The sequence below is a fragment of the Callithrix jacchus genome, chromosome 9 (assembly GCF_049354715.1).
Source record: "Callithrix jacchus isolate 240 chromosome 9, calJac240_pri, whole genome shotgun sequence".
NCBI classification, from domain to species: Eukaryota; Metazoa; Chordata; class Mammalia; order Primates; family Cebidae; genus Callithrix; species Callithrix jacchus.
Window position 1 is genome coordinate 136,353,024 of NC_133510.1, and position 22,966 is coordinate 136,375,989.

General features: G+C 43.8%; 1 protein-coding gene and 1 pseudogene across 6 annotated transcripts in view; one reads left to right on the forward strand and one right to left on the reverse strand.

Moving 5' to 3' along the window:
- The first annotated feature begins 373 nt into the window (after positions 1 to 373).
- The window catches only part of ZNF268 (zinc finger protein 268), a 30,993-nt gene continuing 8,400 nt past the window's right edge, over positions 374 to 22,966 (forward strand). The window contains exons 1-5 of one of the 6 annotated variants that reach the window (XM_054239171.2): positions 374 to 617; positions 776 to 860; positions 16,543 to 16,743; positions 19,873 to 19,999; positions 20,288 to 20,383. In XM_054239171.2, coding sequence (XP_054095146.2) covers positions 574 to 617; positions 776 to 860; positions 16,543 to 16,743; positions 19,873 to 19,999; positions 20,288 to 20,383 — 553 coding nt within the window. In that variant the 5' untranslated portion in view covers positions 374 to 573. Of the gene's footprint in view, positions 618 to 775; positions 861 to 16,542; positions 16,744 to 19,492; positions 19,556 to 19,872; positions 20,000 to 20,287; positions 20,384 to 22,966 lie in introns of those variants that run through there. The other 5 variants (XM_017976531.5, XM_009004953.6, XM_035258310.3 and 2 more) reach the window with 5 other exon arrangements.
- Positions 12,747 to 13,273, reverse strand: LOC100409043 (ribosomal protein S20 pseudogene; annotated as a pseudogene).

Genomic DNA, 22,966 nt, shown 5'->3' on the forward strand with positions numbered 1-22,966 from the left:
CATTAAAATATGATTTATGTCAACATGTAATGGCAATTTTATGGATCCTTGTGTTATTAACGTGTAAAGCAAAATAATATTTTTACCATTTCAGTAACGCAGGGAGTAGAATACTTGTAACCTAATTTACAACCCTCTCACCGTTGAGCCATTAGTGTCAAGTATTTTAATTCTTTTTATATTTTAAAACCTGCAGGTGCCTGAGCTCAGGGACTGTGCCAGGAGAGCCTGAGCTTCCGGGTCACCTTAGCACGTCCCCTCCCGGTGGCCCTTGATCAGAACCCTGCAGCGTGGGAGTAACTTCTCGCAGAGGCCTCTGGGAGTTATAGTTTTCGCCTTCGAATCTCGATGACGCAATTCCTGTGCGACACCTAAACGGCTTCCATTGCTCGGCGCCGGCGGTGAGAGCCCTGTTCCGCGGATAGCGTTTGTCGCCCATTGTGGTCACCCGGTCACCTGAGACTGGAGTGGCCGCGAACCCTCTGGCTGCTATTCTGCTGCCCATTCAGGGTTTGGAGGAGCCGGAGGTTTGGGATTCCTCCAGTTTCAACGCGGCGGGACGGGACAGAACTAATGTCTCCTGCTGCAGACCTGGGACGGTTGCGTGACCCTAACCTGTGTGTTGGTGGAGGGTGGAGATTTTGAATCCCGTAGCTGTGGGAGGGAAGGAGGCTCGGCTCCAAGAATGGCAGGCAGCCCTGGTGCCTCGGACCCCCCCGCTCTGGGTTTGGGGACTGCAGGGAGACCGCTTTCTTCACCGTGCTCTCTCCCCTAGCATCCCTCGCGTCCTGTCACCTCCAGCGAGGCACACGAAACTGACCCTAGGGATGGCCACCAGGGTCCGGACAGCTTCTGTTTGGGTGAGTAGGCGGTTTCCCTCATTCTTGAAAAGCTCTCCCTGAATGCCAGCGTGACCACTTTCTCTCTTCCGGAGTCTGAATTTGCCGGGAGCTCTCTCGCCCCGCCGCTGTCCTAGGTAGCTGGATTCGTTTAGAGCATGTTAGGCTTTCCAGAAATGCTTCTTGTCATCACACTTCCTGTTTTCCTGCTTTCATCAGTCTCTTTTTTGACAACTCTGTACCCTGAACTTTGAGTTAAACAAGGGGTACTCATACATCTTTCAGTTTTTCAGCCTGCATTTACTGAGTGTCTTTTCTGATGGGATCTTTGAATCTTATTTTGGAAATTACAAACTTTTTTATTCACTTGTTCAACATCTTTGTTTATTGTATTTTGTTTGCTAGACCCTGGGGCAGGTGCTAAAAATGGAAAGATGGGTTCCTCATCATCCCTGTCTTGAAGAACAGTGGTCTGGTGGGGATGGTGGGCAAGAAAAACGCAATGCCAAGTTAGTGCTCTGGGAGCAGGCTGTGGAAGTATACGGGGGCATGCAGAAGTGGGTCAGTTTTGGAAGTAAGGACACCCCCTAACTCACAAATGCTTCAATGATTAAGAGATTGTTAAACTTAGGTTTGAAAGATGACAAACCTAAAGTAGACAAAGGATTAAAGCCAGCCTAGGAAAAAGAAGTAACACGTGCACATTTGAGAGGCTTGAAATGACCTTAGACGGTGAATTTCAGGCACTTTAGGGTTGCTGAAATGTAGAGTTTAATGCTGACAGTAGAGGTGTATATTAAAAAATGAGTCTAGAGCCATAAACCTAAGATCATCGAGGGTTTTGAGGACCCCACTAGAAACTTGGATTTTATCATATAGGGCAGGCGGTCCCCAACCCCTAGGCTTCAGACTGGTACCGGTCTGTGGCCTGTTAGGAACTGGGATGCGTGGCAGGAGGTGAGTGGCAGGTTAGTGAGCATTACTGCCTGAGCCCTGCCTCCTATCAGAGGCTGCATTAGATTCTCATCGCAAAAACCCTCTTGTGAACTGTGCATGCGAAAGATCTAGGTTGAGTCCTTATGGGACTCTAACTGATGCCTGATGATCTGAGGTGGAACAATTTTATCCAGAAGCCATTGCTGCCCCCATTACTCCCTGTCCATGGAAAAATTGTCTTCCACAAAATTGGTCCCTGGTTGGGGACCAGTGATACAGGGGAAGGAGTCTACTTATTGAAGTGTCTTCACAAAGGATTTTGGGGGTAGAACAGTCTACAAGGTTTAAGTAAATTAGTGGTTTTGAGAAAGGGGAGGAGGCGGCCAGGTACAGTGGCTCAGGCCTGTAATCCTAGCACTTTGGGAGGCCGAGGCAGGCCGAACACCTGAGGTCAGGAGTTTGAGACCAGCCTGGCCAACATGGCAAAACCCTTTCTTTACTAAAAATACAAAAATTACCTGGGTATGGTGGCACAGGCCTGTAATTCCAGCTACTCGGGAGGCTGAGACAGGAGAATCACTTGAACTCTGGAGGCGGGGGTTGCAGTGAGCCAGGATTGTGCACTGCACTCCAGCCTGGGCAACAGAGCAAGACTCTATCTCGGGGAAAAAAAAGGAGAAAGGAGAGGAGGTAAAGAGACAGAAGCATAACTAGTTGGGTGCGGTGAGAAGAGAGGCAAAAAAGCCAGGGATGACGACTAGAGTTCTGCTCTGTGGGCCTGGGTTGGAAGTGTCAGCATTTGCTGAGTAAGGGAAGACTATCAGAACTGTGTTTGGTGGAGGTGGGTAGATTTCAGTTTTATATAGATTGTAGCCTCTAGGTAGAGGTTGCTAGTGGGGAAATGGGCAGACATGTTTCTCAAGAAAAAGATCTGGATGGGGTTGCACAAATTAGGTGTGGGCAAAGTAGCTCAGGGAGAATGTGTACCGTAAGAAGAGAACTGAGGACAGTGGTCAGGGAGATGACAAGAGACGCAGGGGAAGAGGTGTTAGAGACTGAGATGGGACCCAAGAATGGTGAGAGAAAATAGGGGAGAGACATGTAATTCACAGTTAAAGAAAGGGAAACCTCTTAAAGGAAACAAATGCTTTTCAAGTGACATGTATGAGGGAGATCAAGTACCACTAGATCATGGTCTTAGTCTGTGCTGCTGTAATAGAATATCACAGGCTGGGTGACTTATAACAGATACTACTTTCTTAAGAATTCTGGAGGCTAAGAAGTTGAGGATGGAGGTGCTGGCAGATTTGGTATCTGATGAGGGCTGCTCTCTGCTTTCAAGATGGCACTTTCTTGCTGTATCCTTACATGGTGGAAGGGGGAAGAAAGGGAAGAATGCTGTGTCCTCACATGGCTGAAGAGATGGAAGGGCCAGGCAGCTCTCTGAAACCTCTTTTAAGAGGTTATTAGTCCCATTTGTGAAGGAGAGCCCTCATGACTTAGTCACTATTTAAAGACCCACCTCTTTATTTTTTTTTTTACAGTCTCGCTGTGTTGCTCAGACTGGAGTGCAGCTAGGATGACAGGCGCACACCACCACGCTCAGCCGGTTGGACCCACCTCTTAATGCCACCACAATGGGGGTTAAGTTTCTTTTTCTTTCTTTTTTTTTTGAGATGGAATTTCGGTCTTGTTACCCAGGCTGGAGTGCAATGGCGCAATCTCGGCTCACCGCAACCTCCACCTCCTGGGTTCAGGCAATTCTCCTGCCTCAGCCTCCTGAGTAGCTGGGATTACAGGGGGTTAAGTTTCAATATGAATTTTGGATGGATGCAACCATTCAAACCATAGCAGTCATAAAAACCTAAATTGAATTTAGTAGTGATGGGCCAGGCGTGGTGGCTCATGCCTGTAATCCCAACACTTTGGGAGGCTGAGGTGGGTGGGTCACCTGAGGTCAGGAGTTTGAGACCAGCCTGGGCAACATGGTGAAACCCTGTCTCTACTAAAAATACAAAAACTAGCCAGGCATGTTGGTGGACACCTGTAATCCCAGCTGCATGGGAGGCTGAGGCAGGAGAATTGCTTGAACCCAGGAGGTGGAGGTTGCAGTGAGCTGAGATCGCGTGACTGTGCTCTAGCCTGGGTGACAGAGTGAGACTCTGGCTCAAAAAAAAAAAAAAAGAATTTAGTGGTAATGGTAGTGGCGACTGTTGCTGGCAAGCTTTCTACAGCAGAGTATGAATATATATGTGTGATGGGTAAGGGAGAAAGGTGAAGGGCTGGGAAGGTGAGACCAGCAGTTGACAGCAGAAGTGGGATTGAGGCAGGAGAAACGGTAGTATAGAGTTAAGCAAGGTAGTTTGAGGAAAATCCAGTAAGGTACCTTCATACAAAATCAATCTAAAAATCAGTAGGCTTTTAATTTATAAGTGGTGTCTATAAGTAAATGTTTCTATTTACAGTGGTAATATAGGAAATACAAAGGACTTCTGTATTAATGAGTTTTCCAACTTCATTAATACCAGTTAGCATTTATAGAGTGCCTGTCACGTTCCAGCCCCAGGTCTAAGCACTTAGGTCCTCACAGCAGCCTCATGAAGAAGGCACTGATGTTCAGCCCTACTTTGCAGATGAGAAAATCATGACAAAGAGAAGTGATTTGCCAAGATCACACAGCACATAAGTAGCAGAAGAAAGACAGAATTCAAACCAAGACGACCAGGCTCCAAACTCTTGAGTTCTTAATACTGCAGTATATGCCCTCTCAAGATAAAGATCAGCCTAATCAATGCAGATCATATTCCTTCGTTTCTGAAGTATTCATTCATTCATTCATTCATTCGTCTGATGATTAATTTAGCACCTACTGTGTGCTAGGCTTCCTTCTAGGTGCCAGCTTGTGACGGTGAATGAGACCGATGGAATCCATGCTCTTGGGAGGGAGACAGATGCCAAATAAATGTTGAAGAAACTACTCACAAGTTAAAAGAAACCATCAGAGTTTTGTAACACACAGAATTAAAGTTGGTTAATGTGAAAGAATGAGTGAGGGCTACTTACAGCTTGGGTGCTTAGGGAAGGCCCCCACTAAGGAAGTGACATCTAAGCTAAGTCTGAGTTACAGTAGCAAGCCAGCCTTGGGAAGAGCAGGTAGAAGAGCATCCAGGATGGGAAGAGCCAGGGTCAAGGCCATGCGGCAGGAGAAGTTTGGTGCCTTTGTAATAGGGAAGGAAGGCCTTTGTGGCTGGGCATAGGGAGTGAGAGAGAGGATAGCAGATGAACACAGATGGCCAGAGGCCACATCAGGCTAGGAAACCATGGGGTTGGGGAGTGGATGTGGTGCTGAGAAAGGGAGCAACATGATCTGCTTAGGATTTCCAAAGACCCTTCTGAGTGCTGAGTACAGAACAGGTTGTAGGTGGGCAACAGTAGACACAGGAAGAGGTGGAAAACGAGACTGATTAGATCACTGCAATGGTTCAGACAAGAGATAGCAAGGATTTTGTCTGTGGTGGTAGAAATGGAGACTAGGCAGAGTTGAGGGATGTTTGAAGGTAGAGTCCTCTTTTTTTTTCCTTTTTTAAATTCTGTCTTGATTGAGTTATAAGAGTTCTCTTTTCTAAGAAACAGTATATGCTTTTCATCTTACTGATTGTCATTTTGTAACGTGGTCAATTTTCATTAAGTATTCCTGGGGATTTTGTTTTGTTTTGCTTTGCTTTCTTTTGCCATTTCTTTTTTTTTTTTTTAGTTGCATTTTAGGTTTTGGGGTACATGTGAAGAACATGCAAGATTGTTGCATAGGTACACACATGGCAGTGTAAATCACACTGCCTTCCTTGCTCAGTGTCTACTGTGTATGAGGTTCTGTGCTGAATCTTTTATTAGGTATTACTACCTTAAACCCTCACAGTAGCCCCAGGTGGTGAATCCTGTTATTCCCCTTTGATGGGTAAGGATGCTGAGGCCCAGAAAGGGGTAGTTGGAAGCCCAGATGGCACCCCTGGTGAATGTATAGCCAGGATTTGAACCCAGACAGTCTGGCTCTACATGCATTTTTCTGGCCTGTGCACTGTATTTAGTCTCTGTATGTAGTTTGTGAAGATTTCTCAAGAGTGAGAGATTCTAGGATCCTAGACCCTGAAATGTAGAGTGGGTAGAGTGTGCCCATTGTACAGAGAGAAGGCTCCAAGAGATAAGCTGTTGGTCTCCAGGGAATTATCTTAATGTCCATTAACTGGTGAATGATGAAACATGATGGAATACTATTCAGCAACAAAAGGAACAAACTATTGATACATGCTATGACAAGTGTAAACCTCGAAAGCATTATGTGAAGTGAAAAAAGCCAGCCACAAAAGACTAGATATTATATGACCCCATTTATATGGGAAACACATGCATATATACATATACTTGCAGTCCCCCTTCTTTTTTTACACAAAAGCTAGCTTTCTGTATGTACCCTTTTTCCCTTGTCATTATCACTAAGGGTATATATTGATCATTATATTGTACCAATGCTGGTACCTAGAGGTTGTTGGCTACCTCTTCCCTGTCTCTGTCACCTTTATAGTGGCTGTACAGATGTCCCATAGTGTTTTTAGCCAGTGCTATAGTCACAGATATTTGGGTTATAAAAATGCTTCTGTGAACAGACTTTTCCTAAGTCATTTCATTCTAATGTTTTATTCTGTTTTCTTTTAGGCGTTCCCCACTTTTTACCTGTGCTGCCTTCTAGGTTCTTGGTGCTTTTTTGTGTTCCTCCTAATTTAATTTTCATTTCTGAATCTTTTTAACTAATTTATTTGTGCTGATATTTTTCTTTTTTTTTTTTAATTGCATTTTAGGTTTTGGGGTACATGTGCAGAACATGCAAGATAGTTGCATAGGTACACATGTGGCAGTGTGTTTTGCTGCCTTCCTCCCCTTCACCCACATTTGGCATTTCTCTCCAGGCTATCCCTCCCCAGCTCCCCGCCCCCACTGTCCCTTCTCTATTCCCGCCAATAGATCCCAGTGTGTAGTGCTCCCTTCCCTGTGTCCATGTGTTCTCATTGTTTATCACCTGCCTATGAGTGAGAATATGCAGTATTTCATTTTCTGTTCTTGTGTCAGTTTACTGAGAATGATGTTCTCCAGATTCATCCATGTCCTTGCAAAGGACACAAACTCATCATTTTTGATTGCTGCATAATATTCCATGGTGTATATGTGCCACATTTTCCCAGTCCAGTCTATCATTGATGGGCATTTGGGTTGGTTCCAGGTCTTTGCTATTGTAAACAGTGCTGCAGTGAACATTCGTATGCATGTATCCTTATAGTAGAACGATTTATAGTCCTTTGGATATATACCCAGTAATGGGATTGCTGGGTCAAATGGAGTTTCTATTTCTAGGTCCTTGAGGAATCGCCATACTGTCTTCCACAATGGTTGAACTAATTTACACTTCCACCAACAGTGTAAAAGTGTTCCTTTTTCTCCACATCCTCTCCAGCATCTGTTGTCTCCAGATTTTTTAATGATCGCCATTCTAACTGGTGTGAGATGGTATCTCAATGTGGTTTTGATTTGCATCTCTCTGATGACCAGTGACGATGAGCATTTTTTCATATGTTTGTTGGCCTCATGTATGTCTTCCTTTGTAAAGTGTCTGTTCATATCCTTTGCCCATTTTTGAATGGGCTTGTTTGTTTTTTTCCTGTAAATCTGTTTGAGTTCTTTTTAAATTCTGGATATCAGCCCTTTGTCAGATGGGTAAACTGCAAAGATTTTTTACCATTCTGTTGGTTGCCGATTCACTCTAGTGACTGTTTCTTTTGCCGTGCAGAAGCTGTGGAGTTTGATTAGGTCCCATCTGTCTATTTTGGCTTTTATTGCCAATGCTTTTGGTGTTTTGGTCATGAAGTCCTTGCCTACTCCTATGTCCTGAATGGTTTTGCCTAGATTTTCTTCTAGGGTTTTTATGGTGCCAGGTCTTATGTTTAAGTCTTTAATCCATCCGGAGTTAATTTTAGTGTAAGGTGTCAGGAAGGGGTCCAGTTTCTGTTTTCTGCACATGGCTAGCCAGTTTTCCCAACACCATTTATTAAATAGTGAGTCCTTTCCCCATTGCTTGTTTTTGTCAGGTTTATCAAAGATTGTATGGTTGTAGATATGTTATGCTGCCTCCGATGCCTCTGTTCTGTTCCATTGGTCTCTATCTCTGTTTTGGTACCAGTACCATGCTGTTTTGATTACTGTAGCCTTGTAGTATAGTTTGAAGTCTGGTAGTGTGATGCCCGCCCCCCCCGCACCGTGTTCTTTTTGCTTAGAATTGACTTGGCTATGCGGGCTCTCTTTTGGTTCCATATGAAGTTCATGGTGGTTTTTTCCAGTTCTGTGAAGAAAGTCAATGGTAGCTTGATGGGGATAGCGTTGATTCTGTAAATTACTTTGGACAGTATGGCCATTTTGACAATATTGATTCTTCCTAACCATGAACATGGAATGTTTCTCCATCTGTTTGTGTCCTCTCTTATTTCGTTGAGCAGTGGTTTGTAGTTTTCCTTGAAGAGGTCCCTTACGTTCCTTGTGAGTTGTATTCCTAGGTATTTTATTCTCTTTGTAGCAATTGTGAATGCAGTTCGTTCTTGATTTGGCTCTCTTTAAGTCTGTTACTGGTGCATAGGAATGCTTGTGATTTTTGCACATTTATTTTATATCCTGAGATTTAGCTGAAGTTGCTTATCAGTTTCAGGAGTTTTTGGGCTGAGACGATGGGGTCTTCTAGGTATACTATCATGTCGTCTGCAAATAGAGACAATTTGGCTTCCGCCATTCCTATTTGAATACCCGTTATTTCTTTTTCTTGCCTGATTGCTCTGGCTAGAACTTCCAGTACTATATTGAATAGGAGTGGTGAGAGAGGGCATCCTTGTCTAATGCCGGATTTCAAAGGGAATACTTCCAGTTTTTGCCCATTCAGTATGATATTGGCTGTTGGTTTGTTGTAAATAGCTTTTATTATTTTGAGATACGTTCCATCAATACCGAATTTATTGAGGGTTTTTAGCAAAAAGGGCTGTTGAATTTTGTCAAAGGCCTTCTCTGCGTCAATTGAGATAATCATGTGGTTTTTGTTTTTGGTTCTGTTTATGAGGTGAATTATGTTTGTAGACTTGTGTATGTTGAACCAGCCTTGCATCCCCGGGATGAATCCTACTTGATTATGATGGATAAGCTTTTTGATGTGCTGTTGCAATCGGCTTGCCAGTATTTTGTTTAAGATTTTTGCATCTATGTTCACCATGGATATTGGCCTGAAGTTTTCTTTTCTTGTTGGATCTCTGCCGGGTTTTGGTATCAGGATGATGTTGGTCTCATAAAATGGTTTTTGAAGGATTCCCTCTTTTTGGAATATTTGGAATAGTTTCAGAAGGAATGGCACCAGCTCCTTTTTGTGTGTCTGGTAGAATTCGGCTGTGAACCCATCTGGACCTGGGCTTTTTTTGGGTGGTATGCTCTTAATTGCTGCCTCAACTTCAGACCTTGTTATTGGTCTGTTCATAGTTTCGGCTTCCTCCTGGTTTAGGCTTGGGAGGACACAAGTGTCCAGGAATTTATCCATTTTTTGCAGGTTTACTAGTGTATGTGCATAGAGTTGTTTGTAATAATCTCTGATGATGGTTTGAATTTCTGTGGAATCTGTGGTGAATACCCCTTTATCGTTTTTTATTGCATCTATTCTGAGTTCTAACTTTTCTTTTTTATTAGTCTGGCTAGTGGTCTATTTTGTTGATCTCTTCAAAAAACCAGCTCTTGGATTTATTGATTTTATGAAGGGTTTTTTCGTGTCTCAATCTTCTTCAGTTCTGCTCTGATCTTAGTTATTTCTTGTCTTCTGCTAGGTTTTGAGTTGTTTTGATCTTGCTCCGCTAGCTCTTTTAATTTTGATGATAGGGTGTCAATTTTGGATCTCTCCACTCTTCTCATATGGGCACTTATTGCTATGTATTTTCCTCTAGAGACTGCTTTAAATGTGTCCCAGAGATTCTGGTATGTTGTGTCTTCATTCTCGTTGGTTTCGAAGATCTTCTTTATTTCTGCCTTCATTTCATTGTTTATCCAATCAACATTCAGGAGCCAGTTGTTCAGTTTCCATGAAGCTGTGCAGTTCTGAGTTAGTTTCTGAATTCTGAGTTCTAACTTGATTGCACTATGGTCTGAGAGGCTGTTTGTTATGATTTCAGTTGTTTTGCATTTGGTGAGCAGTCCTTTACTTCCAATTATGTGGTCAATTTTAGAGTAGGTGTGATGTGGTGCTGAGAAGAATGTATATTCTGTGGATTTGGGGTGGAGAGTTCTGTAGATGTCTATCAGGTTTGCTTGTTCCAGGTCTGAGTTGAAGCCCTGGATATCCTTGTTGATTTTCTGTCTGGTTGATGTGTCTAATATTGACAGTGAAGTGTTAAAATCTCCCAATATTATTGTGTGGGAGTCTAAGTCTCTTTGTAAGTCATTAAGAACTTGCCTTATGTATCTGGGTGGTCCTGTATCGGGTCCATATATATTTAGGATCGTTAGCTCTTCTTGTTGTATGGATCCTTTTACCATTATGTAATGTCCTTCTTTGTCTCTTTTGATCTTTGTTGCTTTAAAGTCTATTTTGTCAGAGACGAGAATTGCAACTCCTGCTTTTTTTTGCTCTCCATTTGCTTGGTAAATCTTCCTCCATCCCTTTATTTTGAGCCTTTGTGTATCCTTGTCTGTGAGATGGGTTCCCTGGATACAGCACACTGATGGGTTTTGGCTTTTTATCCAGTTTGCCAGTCTGTGTCTTTTGATTGGGGCATTTAGCCCATTTACATTTAGGGTTAATATTGTTATGTGTGAATTTGATCCTGCCATTTTGATGCTAGCTGGCTGTTTTGCCCGTTAGTTGATGCAGTTTCTTCATTTTGTTGATGCACTTTAGCATTTGGTATGTTTTTGGAATGGCTGGTACTGGTTGATCCTTTCTATGTGTAGTGCCTCTTTCAGGAGCTCTTGTAAAGCAGGCCTGGTGGTGACAAAATCTCTGAGTACTTGCTTGTTCGCAAAGGATTTTATTTTTCCTTCAGTTATGAAGCTCAGTTTGGCTGGATAAGAAATTCTGGGTTGAAAGTTCTTTTCTTTAAGAATGTTGAATATTGGCCCCCATTCTCTTCTGGCTTTTAGCGTTTCTGCCGAGAGATCTGCTGTGAGTCTGATGGACTTCCCTTTGTGGGTGACCTGACCTTTCTTTCTGGCTGCCCTTAGCATTTTCTCCTTCATTTCAACCTTGTTGAATCTGACGATTATGTGCCTTGGGGTTGTTCTTCTTGCAGAATATATTTGTGGTGTTCTCTGTATTTCCTGGACTTCAATATTGGCCTGCCTTGCTAGGTTGGGGAAATTTTCCTGGATAATATCCTGAAGAGTATTTTCCAGCTTGGATTCATTCTCTTCATGACATTCAGGTACACCTATCAAACATAGATTAGGTCTCTTCACACAGTCCCACATTTCTTGGAGACTTTGTTCATTCCGTTTTTTGCTTTTTTCTCTAATCTTGGTTTCTCGTTTTATTTCATTGAGTTGATCTTCGACTTCTGATATCCTTTCTTCTGCTTGGTCAATTCGGCTGTTGAAACTTGTGCATGCTTTGCGAAGTTCTTGTGTTGTATATTTCAGCTCCTTCAGTTCACTCGCATTCCTCTCTAGGTTGTACATTCTTGTTATCATTTCCTCAAATCTTTTTTCAAGGGTCTTAGTTTCTTTGAATTGATTTAGAACATGTTCTTTTAGCTCATGGAAGTTTCTCATTACCCACCTTCTGAAGCCTGATTCCATCATTTCATCACAGTCATTCTCCGTCCAGCTTTGTTCCCTTGCTGGTGAGGAGTTTTGGTCCTTTGTAGGAGGCGAGTGTTCTGGTTTCGGGTGTTTTCCTTCTTTTTGCACTGGTTTCTTCCCATCTTGGTGGATTTATCCACCTGTCGTCTGAGTGGTTGCTGATTTTCCGATTGGGTCTCTGAGTGGACGTCCAGATCGTTGATGATGAAGTATTTCTGTTTCTTAGTTTTCCTTCTATCAGTCTGGCCCCACTGCTATAGGACTGCTGAGGTCCAATCCAGGCCCTGCTTTCCTGGGGAACTCCTGTAGCAGCTGTGGAACCGTGAGGGTTGCTACCAGATTCTTCTTCTGCTATCTTTGTCCCTGAATGATGCCCGCCAAATGTCAGTCTGATTAGTCCTTTGTGAGGTGACTCTTTGGATATATGGGGGTCAGGGAGCTGCTTAAGGAGACTGTCTGTACTTTATAGGAGCTCAAGTGCTAAGCTGTGAACTCCATTGTTCATTCAGGGCTGCTAGGCAGGAACGTTTAAGTCTGCTGCAGCAGAGCTCATAAAGCCCCTTTTTTTTCCTCAGGTGCTCTGTCCCGGGGAGTTAGGGCTCCATTTATGAGTATCTGTTGCACTGTCCTACTCAGCAAGGGGGCAGTCTAATCACTGCTTGCCTGCAGTGGCTATGCTGAGCTGCCGTGGGCTCCGCCCTGTTGCCATGGGCTCCGCCCTGCTGCCGTGGGCTTCGCCCTGCTCTTGTGGGCTCTGCCCTGTTGCTGTGGGCTCCGCCCTGCTGCCGTGTAATTCCCTGTAGTCCTGTTTATATGGGTGTGCTCGCCTCTGTAGTAGCAGACTCTCTCGTTATTGCGGGTGCCCCAGCAATGGCGGGTTGCCTCGGCAATAGCAGGCTGCATCAGCAATGGCAGTGTAGCTCCGTAGGGGTCGAGTGCCTCGTTAATGGTGGATGCCACTCCCCTTCCAAGCTGCACTGTCCTGGGTTCCGCTGTGCTTGCCGTGAAACTCTCAACCCTGAGCGTTTCCAATTGCTGTTTCATTTGTTTTTGTTTTTGTGGGGGTGGGACCCACTGAGCCTGATCACCTGGCTCCCTGCCTCAGAGCCCTTTTTTTTTTTTAACAACTGGTAATCACTTTATTAAAATAACTGACTTAAGCATCTGCAATGGTGACTTCCACCTCAACTCCTGGCTCAATACTAATGGAAGTAATCTGCTTAACAATCTCAGAAGGACTGTGCAAGTCAATGAGTCGCTTGTGGATTCTCATCTGGAAAGGATCCCATGTTTTAGAACCCTCACCACAAGGTGTCTTTTTTGTAGTGATTCTCAAAGTCTTCCTAGGCATTCGAACGGGTCCTTTCACTTTCAGATTCTTTTCCTTTGCTCCTCTGATCAAGTCAGCACACACCTTCTCCAGCGATTTTACGTTGCAGCTTGTTAGAGTGATTTGAATTCGGTGAATTGCCACCTCCGGCTCCACGGGTGTTTTTCCGGTATCCTTAAAAGCCATGGCTGCTGCGCGGCTTCCTGACCAACTTGTTCCTGGGCAAGAGCGAACAGCGGTGAGTCAGGAGCAGGAGCGTGCTGACTAAAAACCCACAGCAGCTACGACCGCGTCTTCCTCAAAGAGCGAGCCCTTTTTTTTTAAGTTGAGCGGTTGACTCTCTCCCAGGTGTTCCAGTCGCCTGCTGCAAGGCCTCCGGGATCTGTGTGATTTCCCGTGCAGCGACCCACTGCGCTGGCTCAAACCACGTTGCTGCCTGGGAATCTCCTGGGCTGGCTTTCTGTTTAAGTGTCATTTAATCAGATGAATGTGCTAATCTGCCTTCCGAAATCTCCAATTTTCAGTTTAACACGGCCACCAAACCAGCATATTTTGTACGGAGTGTCGCTGCGCTGCAGCCTCGGCCCAAACAGCTGCGCCGGCCCGCGTGGACCGTGGGGCTCTTACACCTGGGAATCTCTAGTCTGTGGACAATAAAGATCTGTATGGAAATGCGGCATCCACTCACCCTCTGCGGATTGACTGGGAGCTATAATCCTGAGTTGGTCTGACAGTGCCATCTTCCTAAGTCTCCAATTTTCAATTGGTAGACATCTGGGTAGCTTCCACTTTTCATGAACTAACTTTTACTGCAATTTGACAGCTGGTTGTCCACGTTCTGTGTTCTCCTCTCCAAGACACCAACTTCCTAAGTGGCTGTGTGTGGCCGTTCCCGCGCCGCCGCAGATCTTTCCCTGGGCCGAAGCTGGCGCCCGCCTTCTTGGGGAATTCTCCAGAGGGAGGGGGAGTGCGAGGGGAATCACGGTGACTGCCTGCTAGCTCACGGCTGGCGTGCACACCCACATGCCCAACTTTGCCAAGCCATCGGCCTGTGCTGATATTTTTCATTTCACATTTTTCAGTTGTCTAAGCATCTACTTTCTAGGCTGTTTTATTTTTTATATATCCTTTCAAAGTTTTGTTTTTCTAATTTCTTTTACTGTATTTTAAAATACTACGTTACAGTTTTTGTGTGGTCAGATATTTTGGATATGTTTTTATTGTCTGTTGGAGCCTCATTTGGTTCTTTTCCCTTCATAATCATGTAGTATGGGTAACCCCGCTGACCTCCCAGACCGGCCTATTAAGACGCCATTTGCTTTGTGGCAGGAAGTCCGTGTTTGGAGGCTAGGACCAGCCAGGACAAGCCAGGACAAGCCAGGACATCTTTCTGGAGCTTCGCTGTTTGAGGGTTCTGCCTGTTTTTATCATGAAGGGCCAAAACATGACCTGAACTCTTGGTGCTAAGCTTTGTCAGGAAGCTGTTTCTTTTCTGCGTCTTACCCGGCATTTCCTGCAGTTAAATGTGCCTTCTTTTCTAATGTATTTCTCTCACATGTATGTGATATATTTGGTTTTTGTTGTTGTGTTTGAGACGGCATCCCACTGTCACCCAGGCTGGAGTGCAGTGGTGTGATCTTGGCTCACAGCAAGCTCCACTTCCCAGGTTAAAGTGATTCTCGCACCTTAGCCTCCTTAGTATCTGGGATTACAGGTGCACCACCACACCTGGCTAGTTTTTGTAGTTTTAGTAGAGACAGGGTTTCACCATATTGACCAGGCTGGTCTGGAACTCCTGACCTCAGGTGATCCCCCCCATCTCAGCCTCCCAAAATGCTGGGATTACAGGCCTGAGCCACCACGCCCAGCCTGATGTATTTTGTTGTTAAATAATTTTTTTTTTTTTGAGACAGAGTTTCACTCTTGTTACCCAGGCTGGAGTGCAATGGCGTAATCTCGTCTCACCGCAACCTCCGCCTCCTGGGTTCAGGCAATTCTCCTGCCTCAGCCTCCTGAGTAGCTGGGATTACGGGTACACACCACCATGCCCAGCTAGTTTTTTTGTATTTTTAGTAGAGATGGGGTTTCACCGTGTTGACCAGGACGGTCTCGATCCCTTGACCTCGTGAACCACCCGCCTCGGCCTCCCAAAGTGCTGGGATTACAGGCTTGAGCCACCACGCCCAGCCTTAAATAATTTCTGTAATAAGATTTCTCTGAATCCTTCCCTCTTACTGTCTAAACCTTCTCTCCTGCCTCTCTTACTCACAGTCTTCTCAGTTTTCTTCTGTCTGGCCCTTCTCTCTCCTGTTCCTCTCACTGTGAGTTCCCTCTCTCTGCCTGAGTCTTTTTTTTTCTGTCCTCTGTTGCTGTTCGATTTGGTCTGTGTCTCTGACAGCTTTCCCTCAGAGTGAGCATCTGTGCTTCTGGAAGGAACTATATGCCCATTAGTTCTCAGATTTTCTTTAGATGGCCACAGCACTGTTTGGTCACTTAGTGACTTTAGGAATATTTTTTCACAGCCATCTGCAGCTTTGATCCTGAGAGGAGTTCAGCCTGTTGTTTCTTGCAAGACTTGCTTTCTCAGTGCTGGCTCATGCTTGTAATCCCAGCACTCTAGGAGGCTAAGGTGGTGGGATCACCTGAGGCCAGGAGTTCAAGACTAGCCTGGGCAACATAGCAAGACTCCATCTCTAGAAAAAAAAAAATGAGCTAGGCATGGTGTTGCTCACCTGTAGTCCCAGCTACTCAGGAGGCTGAGGTGGAAGGATCACTTGAGCATGGGTGGTCGAGGCTGCAGTAAGCTGTGATCACCACTCAGCCTGGGTGACAGACTGAGACCCTGTCTCCAAAAAAAGAAAAATGTTTCTTGATTGCTTAGACTCCACCGGGGGAGGGTACTCTCCTCCTAGGGATACGTGTTTATTGGTGACTTTGGAGATCTTACAGCAAAGTGACCCATCAGAATCTCCCCTCAACTCCCACTCCTTTACTGCTTTTGCAGTTGGTCACATCTGCCCATATCGTGCGACCCTGTTACCTAGTTTGTGTTTGTTTTTATATTATTAATATCATGGTTTTAAAAAATTCTTTTACTATTCTGTTAAGTCTCTTTTGATTAGGAGTAAGCAAGACTCAGAGAGGGGAAGTGAGTTGTTCACGGATATCTAGATGGTGAAAGAGAAGCTTGGATTGAAATGCTGTTTCATTCAGAAATCTCATACTGAAGTATAGTCACCTAAAACTGGGACTTGTTTACTCCCTAGCACTTAGCATCACTTTCTCATTTAAGTGGCTGCCCAGAGGTTGTGTAAATATTTAGTGAATCTCAGGTGTCATCACTGCACCTTCAGGGGTCTGGGTGCCCGTGCAGAATCTGTGGGTGGAATTGTCATCTGCATGCTGGATTCCCTGTGTGCATTTTGTCTCACCTTTGCCCTGTAGTGGCACTGCACACAGTCTACAGAACATGCAGTGCAGCCTCTGTGTGAGCATGATTCACCAGTGTAAGAAGACCAAGATTGGGGTCCAAAGGAAATTACGCTGGCTAAAGGAAATTTTCTCTTGAGTCCACAGGTCCCACCTCTCCAAGAACAAAACAATTCATGGGATAGAATCAGAAAGCTCCGAGATCAGGAATCCATCTTGGGCCAAGGGACTCCTGATCTGCAATGTCTCCCTGGAACACCCGGGCAGAGACAGAAGAGTCACAGGACAGAGAAAGTTCTAGAGTGTCTATTTATTTCCCAAGAGCAGACCCAAATCACCAGGTCCTGGGTAAGCTTCTCATTTGTTTATTCCTAGTGTTTTCTTTATTATTTTTCTATTTTGGTGTGGAGAGGGATGGAGATCCTTAGGTCAAAGGGTTAATTTAAATTAATCACTCCTCAGTTCAGTTGAAGAACCCCACACCCCACTTTTTTTTTTTTTTTGAGACAGGGTCTTGCTCTGTCCCCCAGACTGGGGTGCAGTGTTATAATCATAACTCACTGCAGCCTTAAACTCCCAGGCTCAAGTGATCCTCCTGCCTCAGCCTCTTGAGTAGCTGGGACAGCAGGCAAGTGCCACCATGCCTGGCTGATGTTTTTTATTTTTCGTAGTGAGGCAGTCTCGCTATATTGCTCAGGCTGGTCATCAACTCCTAAGCTGAAGCAGTCCTCCCGCCTTAGCCTCCCGAGTTGCTGAGATTACAGTCATGAGCCAGTGTGATAGGCCCATGGCCCTTTTATCATCACTGGTTCATGTAAGGTCCTTGTCTACCTTTATTTATATATTATCTTATTTCCTCATACTCAATTTCCATATCCTTCCCCATCCCCAAAAAGTTGTTTTGTGTTTTATGTGTATCCTTTAAAAAAAAAGTGTGTTTACAAAGTATGTATTATTCTGGAAGCTTGTTAGAAATGCAGAATATCAGAGTTCATCTCAATGCCATTAATTCTAGACTCTTCGTTTTAACAAGACTCAGTGATTCATGCACATTAGAGTTTAAAACAAGCGTAGTATGAAGTCTATATTCAAATTTTTACCTGGGATGCTTCTTTTACTTCTGATATTGCCTTGCTTTTTTACTCTCTTAATGCCTACTTTTGATGAACAGATATTTCTAACTTTTACTGACTCTGGGTTACAAATTCTTTTTCTTTCATTGCTAATGATTTTTTTGTCCTATTTTTTTTCTTTTTCCAAATCTCACCTTGAATTGTATTTTGTGTCCTATTTAAGAAATCTTTTTCTTATCCTAAGCTCATAAAGATTTTTTTCGTTGTTACTTTATTACTTTACCTTTCACTTTTAGATTTACAATTAGGAATTGAGTTCAAATTCATGAACACAAGGTCCTCCATTATTTGCATCTTTGATTTTTAAAAATCAGTGTTTATATTGAGCATACAGATCCTACACAGATGTTTTAGATTTATATGTAAGTTCTTTCTGTTTTGTTGTTGCTGTTGTAAAGAGTATCAGTTTCTTAATTTCTTCTTTTTTTTTTTAGATGGTGTCTTGCTCTGTTACTCAGGCTGGAGTGCAGTGGCACAATCTTACCTCACTGCAGCCTCTGCCTCCTGGGTCGAGCAATTCTCCTCTCTCAGCCTCCCGAGTAGCTGGGACTATGGGTGTTTACCACCACACCCAGCTAATTTTTGTATTTTTAGTAGAGACGAGGTTTCATCATGTTGGCCAGGCTTGTTGCAAACTCCTGATTTTAAGTGGTCCACCTACCTCAGCCTCTTAAAGTGCTGGGATTACAGGTGTGAGCCATGGCACCCAGCCAGTTAATTTCAAAATCAAATGATTTATTGCTGTTATATAGGCATATAGCCAACTTTTAGGTATTGAGCCTGTATCCTGTGACCTTGCTACATTCACTGATTAGTTCTAGGAGCTTAGATTTTTTGGTATTTTCTTCATAAACAGTCGTGTCATCTTAATCTTTTCGTTGGCATCCTCAGTTTCCTTCTTACTCTCTCTATAATAAAGGACAATTTTATTTATTTATGTCCAATCTATATGCTGCTAACTACAAATTTTATGTCTTTTTTTTTTTTTTTTTTGAGACGCAGTCTTGCTCTGTCACCAGGCTGGAGTGCAGCGGCGTGATCTCAGCTCACTGCAGCCTCCGCCTCCCGGTTTCAAGCGATTCTTCTGCCTCAGCCTCCCAAGTAGCTAGAACTACATGCGTGCGCCACTACGCCCAGCTAATTCTTGTATTTTTAGTAAAGACGGTTTCACCATGTTGGCTAGGATGGTCTCGATCTGTTGACCTCATGATCCACCTGCCTTAGCCTCCTGATATTTCTTTAATAGATACAGAATTATCAGTTAAGTTTATCTGTTCTTGAATGAGTTTGGTCATTTGTGTCTTCCGAGGAATGTACCCTTTTCATCTAACTTATCAAATTTATAAGCATAGTGTAGTCTTTTCATATTTGTGTGTTCAGTAATGATAACTTCTTTCCATATCTGATATTTGTCATGTGTGTCTTCTTGTTCTCACTTAGACATAAGTTTTCAGTACCTAGGGCATGGTTGCTGGATTATATGGTAAGACTGTTTAGATTTGTAAGAAGCTGCCAAACTGTCTTCTGAAGTGGCTTTTCATTCCCACCAGCAATGGATAAGAGTTTCTATTGCTCCACACTCTCTCCAGCATTTGGTGGTCAGGTTTTTGGATTTTATCCATTCTAATAGGTGTGTAGTGGTGTCTTATTTTTGTCTGGATTTGCAATTCCCTAATGACATGTGGTATTGAGCATGCTTTATATGCTCAGTTACCATCTGTGTAGGTTCATGATTAGGTCTTTTATCCCACAGAGTGGCTGCTACGTAGAGCAGTTACCTTTTTAGTCCACAGAGCTTTAATGTGTCTTCCCTTCTGGGTGCCTGTAGTACCCTTCCACAGATTCCACTTGACGCTGTCAAACAGCATTGCTTCTTTTTGTCCACATTGTCATCTGTGTTCTTTTATCCTAGCTTCTGTGACTTCCAGTTGCATTTGCATATGTAACTTTCCCTCCCTCTGCAGTGCTGAAGGCTTCTTGGGGGCAGGACTCTGTTTTGTTCATTTTTATATTCCTGGCACCTGGAGGTCAGTAACTGTATTCTAGGTGTAGAGTGATCAGTTGAACTTGTTTGCCTGACTGTCCTGCCTTTAGTACTGAAGGTCCCACGTCTGAGCACCCTGGTATAGATGGTTTCTAGGATAGATCAAAACTTTAAAAAGAGGTTATCCTAGTTGTCAAATGTTGAATGAAAGATGACTGATTTAATGCACATTGATGGCTGGTTTCAATACAAGTTTTGTTTTCTCACAAAGTTGAACGTAAATAACGGACATCCTAAGCAGCTATTTTTCCACAAACCTAGTAAAATAACTTGAGATTGGATGACAATATTGTATTTCAGGGACCATTGTCATTCATGGATGTGTTTGTGGATTTTACCTGGGAGGAGTGGCAGCTGCTAGACCCAGCTCAGAAGTGCCTGTACAGGAGTGTGATGTTGGAGAACTATAGCAACCTGGTATCCCTAGGTAAGTGCTGCCTCCCTGAGGAGGAGTGTGCTCAATCTCCAGGCTTTTCTCTTTGGTTGCTGAAAACTGGAGGCCTCATGTAAAATACTTAGTGATTTTGCACTTAGATTTTAAGGCCAGATTTCTTAGTTCCCCATGGGGCAGTATGCCAATTGAATGGTCTTTACTTTGCCAAATTGCAAAAAGGTAGCTTCATCATGCTACCTAGAAACCAAATCTTCCCCATTCTTCAGAATCCCTGAATGCCATGCTGTTTGTTCCAGGTTGTCTGTGATTTTCTATTTATAGGGTATCAACACACCAAACCTGACATCATCTTCAAGTTGGAACAAGGAGAAGAGCTGTGTATGGTACAAGCCCCAATTCCAAATCAGTGCTGTCCAAGTGAGTGATGGAGACAAATATTTTCCTCTTTATTCAGAATTGGCATGAATTCTAATGCAACGTGCTCCTCTTGTTTGTTCTTTCCCTCATGTATTATCATGCACTCTTTTTTTTTTTTTAATTTTGAAGCAGAATCTTGCTCTGTTGCCCAGGCTGGAGTGCAGTGGTGCAATCTTAGCTCACTGCAACCTCTGCCTCCTGGGTTCAAGCAATTCTTCTATGTCAGCCTCCTGAGTAGCTGGGAACAGCTGTGTGCTCCACATTCAGCTAATTTTTGTACTTTTAGTAGAGATGGGGTTTCACCATGTGGACCAGGCTGGTCTTGAGCTCGTGACCTTAAGATCCACCTGCTTCAGCCTCCCAAATGCTGGGATTACAGGCAGGAGCCACCACCATGTACTTTTATTCTTCTCGTTGGCATCTTTATTTTTCTCCCTACTCTGTCTTGGTGATAGACTCATTTCATTATGCATTTTAGCAAGCCTTTCCTCTTTCTCTCACTTGAGGTGACTTTCATGCCCCTTCTCTTTTCTTTCTATATTTTGAAAATTACATTTAAATTTCCTTTGGTTTTCTTTTTTTGAGACAGAGTTTTGCTTTGTTTCCAGGAGCCAGGCTGGAGTGCAGTGGCACGATCTTGGCTCCCGGGTGCAAGCAGTTCTGCCTCAGCGTCCCAAGTAGCTGGGACTACAGGTGTGTGCCACCACACCCAGCTAATTTTTGTATTTTTAGTAGAGATGGGGTTTCACCACATTGGCCAGGATGTTCTCGATTTCTTGACCTCTGATCTGCCCACCTTGGCCTCCCAAAGTGCGGGGATTACAGGTGTGAGCCACTGCGCCCGGCCCTACATTTAAATTTCTTACACATAAAGTCAACAGCCACAGTCTCATCTTCCTTCTTCTGAAACCTGTTAGCAGATTCTACCCCTTTTGTGCTTCTCTGTGCTAATGGTTTTAACATGATCCCTCTGGACCTTCTGAGCACATTCCTTTGTCATTTGATAGTGTCGACCACCCTGCAGTGACCCGAATTGATCCTGCTCTTGTGCTGCATGACCAAGCACTTTTTCCCTTCATGTTCTACTGGGCTTCTCTTGCTTTTTTGAGTCCAAGAGTTCTTTATTCTTCATTTCCTTCATATAGTGTAACTTCTAAAAGACATATATTAGCTCAGCATGGTGCTGTGCACCTGTAGTCCCAGCTCCTTGGGCGGCTGAGGTAGGAGGACTGCTTGAGCCCAGGAATTTGGTGCTGCGGTGAACTATGATTGTGCCACTACACTCGGGCCTAGGGGACGGTGAGACCTCATTTCAAAACAGAAAGCCTTCTGAGTCCATTTGTGTTGCTATAATAAAATACTACAGACTAATGTGATAAAGCCCACAGATTTATTTCTCACAGTTTTGGAGGCTGGGAAGTCGGAAGCTAAGGTGCCAGCAGGTTTGGTGTCTGGTGAGGGCCTGGTCTGTGCTCCAAGGTGATGCCTTGTTGCTGCATCCTCTGGAGGTGAGGAACACTGTGGAACAGAAAGAGGGGTAGGAAAGTCCTAAGATAGTTCCCTCAAGCCCTTGTAGAAGCCGCTAATCCATTCATGAGGGCATGACTTGGTCACCTCCCCTTAATGCCACCACAATGGGGATTAAGTTTCAACATGAGTTTTAGAGGAGACATATTCAAACCTTAACAACTTCCATTCTGAAAATTTAAATTCTTTTTTCCTCTACTGGTAATTGATCTTTTATCTGCCCTTTGGTCCTGGTTTTGATTGATTCACTGGCATCAGTGACCACTCCCTGGCCATTCACTGGCCACTCCCTGGCCTCATTTTCAGAAACTAGAATAATCTCTCCCACTGCTCCATGGCCACCTACATACCACCTTCTTTTCATCCTTCTCTTTGTTTATCCTACTATTCTTTTAATTTTAAGGTTTTGTTTTTACTAACACTGGGGAAAGTCAGCTTGAATTTCCTTTCTGTGCAGGGCTCCCTTACTAGTTTTGGTACAGTCCGTTAGCATTTTGGTCCTTTAAAAAGAGGTCTTTTAAAGCCCTCATCTTCTCAATTCCCACTCAAAATCAGGCCAGTATTATCATGTCTGGATTGTTGTACTTAGCTAACTTTATTCCTTTTACTCTTTTTATACAAATTCATCTTCATTGTTACTGTCAGATGTTTCCCTGAACACCCCTGCTATTACTAGCCTGACAGCATAAATCAGCCGTTAGTCCGTGTATTACTCAGATTGCTTCAGCTGCAGTTGTTGGTCAATCCCAGACCAACTAATTGAAGCAGAAGGGATTTATTACTACATATCACAAGAAGTCCTGAAGTGGGGCAGCTCCGGGATCAATGAAGTGATTGACTCAATCGCCAAGGGCCCATATAGGTATGTTGGCATTTTCCTTAGGCTGTCTTCCCTAATGGTGCTCAGATGGCTATTGCACTTCATCTTTCTAGATGCCTATGGATATACCAGTGGCCAAGGAAATAGAAAGGGCTGTTTCTTCATATACGACTCTGTCAAACAGGAAAACTCATCCAAGGAAGTCCCAAGCAGACTGATGATGTTCAACAGGCTAA